Source organism: Manihot esculenta, chromosome 7 (assembly GCF_001659605.2).
Source record: "Manihot esculenta cultivar AM560-2 chromosome 7, M.esculenta_v8, whole genome shotgun sequence".
In the NCBI taxonomy this organism is placed as follows: Eukaryota; Viridiplantae; Streptophyta; class Magnoliopsida; order Malpighiales; family Euphorbiaceae; genus Manihot; species Manihot esculenta.
In genome coordinates this window covers 28,226,021-28,235,054 of record NC_035167.2, presented here as the reverse complement: position 1 = coordinate 28,235,054, position 9,034 = coordinate 28,226,021, and the positions used below count along the sequence as shown (strand labels likewise).

General features: G+C 33.1%; 1 protein-coding gene across 1 annotated transcript; it reads left to right on the top strand.

Moving 5' to 3' along the window:
• Window positions 1-3,839: 3,839 nt before the first annotated feature.
• LOC110619817 (UDP-glucosyltransferase 29) lies at window positions 3,840-5,321 on the top strand. Its single transcript, XM_021763381.2, has one exon. The coding sequence runs from the start codon at window positions 3,936-3,938 to the stop codon at window positions 5,319-5,321; it is 1,386 nt and encodes a 461-aa protein (XP_021619073.1). The 5' UTR covers window positions 3,840-3,935.
• Window positions 5,322-9,034: the final 3,713 nt, after the last annotated feature.

Below are 9,034 nucleotides of genomic sequence, written 5' to 3'. Positions count from 1 at the left end.
AATCTGAGGGATTTCAATATAAAAATATCTATCATCAATGATCCATAGTTTGTCCCAAACTCTTACAGCATTACCATTTCCTATTCTCCATCTTAATCCTTTATGTAGTAAAGACCGGGCTTGCAATAGGCTTTTCCATATAAAACTGGGATTAAATCCCTCTACTTTACTCAAAAAGTTTCCCTTTGAAAAATATTTAGCTTTGAAGATTCTACATACAAAAGCATCTAGAAAAAATAATTCTCTAACCCTGTCAACCAAACATTGTTATATTAAAGTGATACAGACTTAAAAAACCCATTCCACCATATTCTTTCCCCAAATACATTTTATCCCAAGATAGCCAGTGAATCCTTCTATGCCCATTACTTCTCATGCCTGATGATGCACATATTCGACATACATTCTAATTAAATATTTGGTCAAATGAGATATGAATATTGTTTATTTTGAAAATTTTATGGATTTTATTTAAAAATACAAAGGATAACAAAGATGAGTCAAAATCAAAGAGAAAATAAGATGATTATAGTAGCTGAACAGACTTGACCGAAGACTTGCCCAAAGACTTGTCCAAATCTCTAGGCAAGCCTCTGAACAGGAACATAAGCATATCTGATGTGAAAAAAATTAGAATTCTCCCATTTAAAGCACACAAATCAGCCCAAATCTTACAGGATTCATCTCCAAAAGATCAAGAAACTTATGTCCTCTCTAGAAAATAAATAAAAAAGATTATTTCACTGAAAATACTCAAATCAAACTCTTTTAGAAAGAAATTTCAAGAGGATTTCTCTAGGGTTTTGCTATTTAAGCACACTTTTTGACAGCAGCGACACATCACTCTCTTCTTGGCCGAATTCCTTTTTTTTTTTTTTTTGTGTTTTTCTTACAGCTATGTGTGGCTAATCTCTTTAGTTTTAGTTGGAGATGGGTTAAAGTTTCAGTTTCTTCAATGACGATCTAAATTTTATTGTTCATCTTTATTCTTTTAATATTTATATAATTTTAGTTCTTACTATGATTATTATTTTGTTAATTGATCAATAGAGCTCGTTGTTTATATTTTCAAGGTAATATATTGTTACCTTAGATGCTTGAGTCTATAATTGCTTAAATTATTCAATAATAGGTAAACAATTAGCGTAACCCACTAAGGAATTGCATGATTTAGATTAAACTCACTATGCGATTTAGTTTGTTGGTTAGAACTCTCTAATGCTTAAGGTGGTTGATAAATTAAATACAAAAGACCTTCTTCGGGTTGTTTATTGATTAGGGTTAATTAGCAAACATTTCTTAATTAATTTTTATAATTAATTTACACTTAAGGAGATATTGATTGTGAAGAGTATCTCTTATAACTAGAAGTAATGTATTGGAATGAATAAAGATATTTTTACTTTAATGATCAATTCTCACAACTGAAACGAATCCTATTCTTCAACTAGAATTCATTTGCATTGATTTTCTCTTGAGCCTTTTATTTGATTTTTTCTTGGTTATTACTTTCTTCAATTGTCTTGATTTTTCACTTTAGTTGAATCTTGATCGAACCCCCCTTTTTTACTTTCTTGTTTATTTTGCTAATTATTGATTGGAGATTTTAGTGTTAATTCCTTATCCATTCGATTCTATTCACCCTATTCGCAATTTATATTTGTAAGATTTGGATATATTATTTTTTATGGTTTCAACACCCAACAAAAATTGGCGCCATTGCTAGGGAGTTAATTTAAACTAGCTTATTTCTTTTCATGACTAGGTTTATTAGTGAATAAAATTTGCTTTACGATTTGAAAATTGAAAGGACCGCGAAAAACTTGTGAAAATAAGAAAACTTGAGGAAACAAGCCTCACTAGCATTCCCTTCTATAGCCCGTAAAGAATCAGCCCGAGAATAGGAGATTGCTGCAAAAAAAAAGCTTTAGAAACAGCCTCTAGAATAGTAGCTAAACCAATTGATATAGAAGCAGTTGCAGCAACACCTGAAGAGGCAGAAAACGCAGTAGCAAACACTTATGAACCAACTGCTATCATAGTTGAATTAGAGGCTCAAATCATAAAAGAAAGAGCACCCATAGCACAAGAAAGAACCTTGCGTAAACTAGCAACCCTCATTGGTAATCAAGCATCACTTTTTATTACATATCTAACCTTAGGAGTACCTTTTGAGCTGAAATCAGGTTTGATTCACTTATTTCCCAAGTTTTGAGGGCATGAGATTGAAGACCCACACAAGCACCTTAAGGAGTTCCATGTAGTTTGCTCAAGCATGAACAAAGGATATCCAAAGACCATATCAAACTACAGGCATTCCCTTTTTCACTCAAGGAAGCCGTAAAAGATTGGTTGTTTTATTTGTCATCTGGCTCTATCACTATATAGACTGATATGGTAAGATCCTTCTTGGGAAAATCTTTCCTAGCTTTCAAAGCCATTGGAAATAGAAGGGAAATCAGTGGGATTAAGCAAAAAGAATCTAAGTTGTTGTAAGAATATTAGGAGAGATTCAAAAGATTGTGCACAAGTTGCCCCTAACATGACATCTCTGATTGCCTCCAACATGACATCTCCGATCAATCTCTTATCCAATACTTCTATGGAGGTCTTCTACCCTCAGAAAGAAGAATCATTGATGCAACATGTGGAGGATCTATTACGGATAAGACACCTTAAGCTATTAGAGAGTTGATTTCTATTATGGTTGAAACTTCCAAATAATATAGAGACCAAAAGGAGCAACTAAGAAAGGTTAATGAGGTAAATGTGTCTTCTCTTGAATCCAAAATTTCTACATAACACATGTGGTGCAAAGTCTTGTTGTAGGGAATAAGCAACAAGCAAGAGCATGTGGGATTTATGCAATTTATGGACATCCAACAGATATGTGTCCCACACTCCAAGAGGATCAACAACATGTCAATGTCATAGGAAGTTTTAAGGGGCACCAACAACAAAGAAAGTATGACCCTTACTCCAACACATACAATCTATGATGGAGGGATCATCCCAACTTTAACTATGTGAAGTCCAATAATTTTCAGAATTTTCAACACCATTACCCACAACAATCACCTCCTCGAAAGCAAGGTATGCCTCTTGAAGATATTGTAACTTGCTAATTCTATATAAAATTTGAAAAATTAGATGAGCCAAATGGCTACCTCCTCAAGTAGATTGGAATCCCAAAGAAAAATACCATCTCAAATGGTAGCCAATCCAAATCAAGATGTAAGTGCAACAACTTTGACAAGTGGAAAAGAGTTTTAGGAAATTTCAAGAGAGCAGAGACTTGGGCAAATTAATGAACAGATCGTAATGCCCATTTAATTAATTTTTTTCATTTCTACAAATTTGTTTGAATTGGTGTTAATTATCATTTATCAGTTATTTTGTATGATTTGTGCTTGAAAGATTGTTGGTATTTGAGTTTGAAATACATGTTCTTCCATTTCTTTTCTTTTTAATTTTTATTCAAATTTAACTAATTTTAAATAATAAAAAAATAAAATCAATATTTTAATAATTATTTTTTTTTAAAAAATATTGTTTTAAGTTCTTTCAAAAAAGAGGATAAATTTGACTTCAAAGAGAAAGGTTTAGACTACTTCGGCCAAATATTTGAATTGGGATTAATTTGAACACTGCCTCAAAGTTGGCAAAAATGGAATTTCCTGCGAAATCAAATTACTAGCGAACAGCTAGTAGCTGTCTTCAATGTCAAAACGAAATGGAACTTCGATTGTTGATCAACAAGTGTCAAATTTCGTAAATGAAGCCCTCGCTACCTTCCACGCAAGTTTCAAAAGGACACCAATCACTCCCTCATACTCCCCTCCTTTGTCACGTTTTCGTTTCCTTCATTATCCTTTTGATTTCCATTGCTGCTCTATAAAAGTACTCATGGACGCATATGGAGATGCAGATCATTCATGGCGACTGCACAAACACGAAAAATTAGTGTGTTAATGTTTCCATGGTTAGCTCATGGACACTTATCTCCTTTCCTAGAGCTATCCAAGAAGCTCGCCAACAGAAACTTCCATGTCTACTTCTGTTCCACTCCTGTAAATCTTGATTCCATCAAGCCAAAATTATCTCCAGAGTACCACTTTTCTATCCAATTTGTGGAGCTCCATCTTCCATCATCGCCGGAGCTGCCTTCTCACTACCATACCACAAATGGCCTGCCACCCCATCTCATGAAAACTCTGAAGAAAGCCTTTGATATGGCAAGCTCTAGCTTCTTCAATATTCTCAAGACTCTAAACCCAGATTTGCTTATTTATGATTTTCTTCAACCATGGGCACCTGCTCTAGCTTCGTCTCTAAATATACCTGCTGTGAACTTCCTGTGTTCTTCCATGGCCATGTCTTGTTTTGGACTGAATCTGAATAAAAACAAGGAGATAAAATTCCTTTTTCCAGAGATATATCCGAGAGATTATATGGAAATGAAGCTTTTCAGGGTATTCGAATCTTCTTCCAACCAGATAAAGGATGGAGAAAGAGCTGGTCGATGCATTGATCAATCTTTTCATGTGATATTGGCGAAGACTTTCAGAGAACTCGAAGGAAAATACATTGATTATGTCTCTGTTAAGTGCAACAAGAAGATAGTTCCTGTTGGTCCTCTCGTTGAAGACACTATCCACGAAGATGATGAAAAAACAATGGATCATCATCATCATCATCATGATGAGGTCATTAAATGGTTGGAGAAGAAAGAAAGATCAACAACAGTTTTCGTTTCATTTGGCAGTGAATATTTTCTTTCCAAGGAAGAGATGGAAGAGATAGCTCATGGGTTAGAGCTCAGCAAAGTAAACTTCATTTGGGTTGTGAGGTTTCCTAAAGGAGAGAAAATAAACCTGGAAGAATCTCTGCCTGAGGGATATCTTGAGAGGATTCAAGAGAGAGGAAAGATTGTTGAAGGTTGGGCTCCACAGAGAAAAATACTTGGCCATTCAAGCATTGGAGGATTTGTGAGTCACTGTGGATGGAGTTCTATAATGGAGAGCATGAAACTTGGAGTGCCAATAATAGCCATGCCCATGAATCTTGATCAGCCTATAAATTCAAGAATAGTAGAGGCGGCTGGTGTGGGCATAGAGGTGAGTAGAAATCAAAGTGGAGAGCTTGAAAGAGAAGAGATGGCAAAGACAATAAGGAAGGTGGTGGTGGAGAGAGAAGGTGTATATGTGAGGAGGAAAGCAAGAGAAATGAGTGATGTCCTTAGAAAGAAAGGAGAGGAAGAGATTGACGGAGTGGTGGATGAATTGGTTCAGCTTTGTGATATGAAAACAAATTATTTATAGTTTTTTTTTACAGAATTTACTTGCTTTATTTATATAAATTTCATTATAATAAATGGTATTAAAAATTATCTCTAAAAGATGAGAAGCTTTCATTCATCGGTTTGATTTGTACTTTTTGACATAGTGATAACTATAAAATTTAAATTAAATATTTAAAATTGATTACAATAAATTTGAATAATTTATTTTAAAAAATATTTTAAATTATAATTGTAGTCATCTTTTTTCATTCTCATTGACATCAGATTTTTTTTATTAAAATTAGATATATTATTGCATTTTTTATAACTCAAATGAAAAGGATTTTCGCCTCATCATTCTGGAGTATAAAGAGCATTTATAGCCTAGTTTAATGATATGTAGATGGATGCTAAAGGACTGAAATTCAAATGGAGTAGGGGCATTGTTTGAATGACTAACTGGTCCCTTTTTTAGGGAGATTATATATTATTAGGGTTTTGAATTTTTTTAAAAAAATTATTAATTCATCTTTATTTTAAAATTATTTTATTAAGATATTTCTGTATTGTATAAATTTAAAATGTTTATTTTTTAAAAAAACTAATTAATCAATTTATTTTAACATTAGTTAGAGAAATTAAATAATGAGTATTTAAAATTATATAGACTAAATAATATATATAATTAAAATTATATGAATTAATCTGTCTAAATATTTAAAATAAATAATATTATAGAAATAAATATGAATAGGTTTGTTAGTCGCTTGATTTTAAGAATTGTTTGATTGTAGGTTTGATAAAGGGATTCTCTTTCTTTTTAGATAGGTTTTTTTTATGTATAAATATGTTGTAATCTCTCATTTCTCCATGTGGTATTACAGCCTTGCAGGCAAAAAATTTAAAATTTTCTTCTGTTATATTTGATGATTTAAGACTCCATTTGTTATGTTTTTTTAAGTCACCGCTATAAGGTGACATTTGTCTCTAACCGTCTACCCAGAAAGAATGCTAGAAAGTCGGCGATGCTACTCTGAAAACCGATAACATTTCAAACGGCGAGTGAGTCTCACGCACCGCGACTAGTTTCTAACGTCGTCCCACTTGTCGGCACGTGGAGGTGCATCACTTATCCACCTTTGCTCTAGTCACCATTGTCGGTGTCACCGCGAGGTCCTATCTTCAATTCTACATCAGTTTGCTGTTTGGGTGTTTTGTGGAGGTGTTTTGGGTTAGATCGCATTTTGAATACTGTTAACTCCTGGTACTGTTCACGTTTCTTTTTTTTTTCTATGCCTTCTGTTGCTTTTGATTTGGGTGAGTTGTTTCTATGGCTGAAAATAAAAATATTGTAGCCGATATGATTCTTACGGTGACTAAAATTACAGAACACAAATTAAATAGGTCTAATTTTCTGGATTGGAGTAAGACTATCTATATTTATTTACAAAGTATCGAAATTGACGATCACCTTACCAAGGATCCTCCAACTGATGACCCTAGGCAAGATTGGATGAGGAATGAGGGATGATGCTCGATTATTTTTGCAGATCTGAAATTCCATTCATAATGAGTTAATTAGCCTTATTAATTACGGTTAATTTATTAAAAAATTAATTGATTATTTGGAGCTTTTATACTCGGGCAAACAGACTACTTCTCACATTTATGAGGTGTGTAAAGCGTTTTATCGAGCTAAAAAAAAAATAGAACTCTTACCTCATATTTTATGAATTTTAAAAGAGTTTATGAGAAATTTAATATTTTGATGCCTTTTAGTACAAATGTGTAAACTCAATAAGCTTAACGGGAGCAAATGGTTTTCATGAGCTTCCTTGCAAGTCTCCCTCCAAACTTTGAGATAGCTGAACCTCAGATTTTTTTTTTACTCTGAAATTTCATCATGATGCTTTCACTAGGTTGTTGCGTATGAAATCTTCTTCTCTAGTTCCTTCACACACAATTAGTGCCCTCGTTAGCCGCAATGATAATTGCAAACATAACAATGAAGGTGGAAACATGGGAGGTTTTAATGGTAGTAGAGAATCTTAGTGTCCCGGAGAAGCAATTTTTACTTATGACTCTGGTGGAATTATTTGCTATTATTGTTGTGAACCTGAGTAAACTAAGTAGACATGCTTGAAACTTCAAAATAAGAATCAACGCTCATCAATGGTGCATATGGCAGTTGAGACTTCTCCTAATCAGGATATTTTGATATCTGCAGATAAGTATGCACAATTCACTCAATACCAAACATCTCTGAAATCATCTAATTCTCATATCACTGCAATTACTGAGTCAGGTAACTCTACTGCATGCCTTGTGTCTTCATCTTTAAAATGGGTTATTGATTCTAATGTTACCGATCATATGTCAGGTAATTCTATCCTTTTATCCAATCTTAAGCCTTATAAATCATTTTCTTATATTACTCTTGCTAATGGCTCTAAAACTTCTATCATGGTTCTAGACATGTCCACCTAACACCTCTTTCTGTATTCTCTGTATTATGCCTTCCTAAGTTCTCCTTTAATTTGTTTTCCATTAGTAAGCTTAATTATGCGCTTACTTATGCACTGAATTATTGTGTCTCATTCTTTTCTGATCATTGCGTATTTCAGGATCTTTCGACGAAGTGTAGAGGACGTGAGTCATAAGGTGTATTTACATCCTAGATTAGAAAATACCTACATCTCTTGTATGTTCCACGAGTTTAACTCCTTTTGATGTTCACTATCGGTTGGGGTATCCTTCTCTCTTTGCTTTGAATAAGTTATATCCACAGTTTCAATCTTTATTTGTTTTAGATTGTGAGTTATATCAATTTTTCAAATATCATCATTTGCCTACAACATCTCGAGTTAATAAATGGGTTTCGTCTCCCTTTGATTTAGTACATTCAAATGTTTGAAATCTTTGTCCTATTGTGTCTAAATATGCCTTTAAGTATTTTGTTATTTTTATTAATGATTTCTCTCACACTACTTGGTTATTTTTAATTAAGAATCATTCAGAATTATTCTCTATTTTTTGTATTTTCTATGCTAAAATTTAAACTTAATTCAATCTTTCTATTCGAATATTGCAAAGTGATAATAATAAAGAATATCTTTTTGAGAAATTTCAATCTTATTTATCACAAAAAGGACTCTTCATCAATCTTCCTATGTTGACACTCCTTCATAGAATTGAGTTCCCAAAAGAAAAAATTGACATTTTCTTGAAGTAGTCAGAACTCTTTTATTGCAAATGAAAATCCCTAAATATTTTAAGGCTAATTTTGTGTCCACTGCTTGTTTTTTCATTAATTGCATGCCTTCATCCGTTTTTCATAGTGATATCCCTTATAATATTTTATTTCCCACTAAATATTTATTTTCTGTTGAACTAAGTATCTTTAGGTGTACTTGTTTTGTTCATGATATTCGTCCACAAGTTACTAAATTAGATCTCAAATCACTTAAATATATTTTTCTTAGCTACTCTCGGCTCAAAAAGTGTATCATTGTTTTTTTTATCTTAATTAATATTTTGTATCTGCTGATATAATATTTTTTTAGTCCACTTCATTCTTTCTACCATCATCCGTTTGTCTCACCCATAGAATCTTCCTACACCTTTTGCTCGTGTTCCAAGTCCTCCCATTGTTCATGTTTATTCTAGATGCCTAGAGGACTCTGACTCTAATCCACTACCATCTTCTTCGTCGATGAACCTTGCCCCCACCGATCCATCCCCATTTGACTTGGA

Excerpts from the sequence above, each read along its gene's own strand:
- LOC110619817 (XM_021763381.2), top strand. The coding sequence starts at position 3,936 with ATGGCGACTGCACAAACACGAAAAATTAGTGTGTTAATGTTTCCATGG.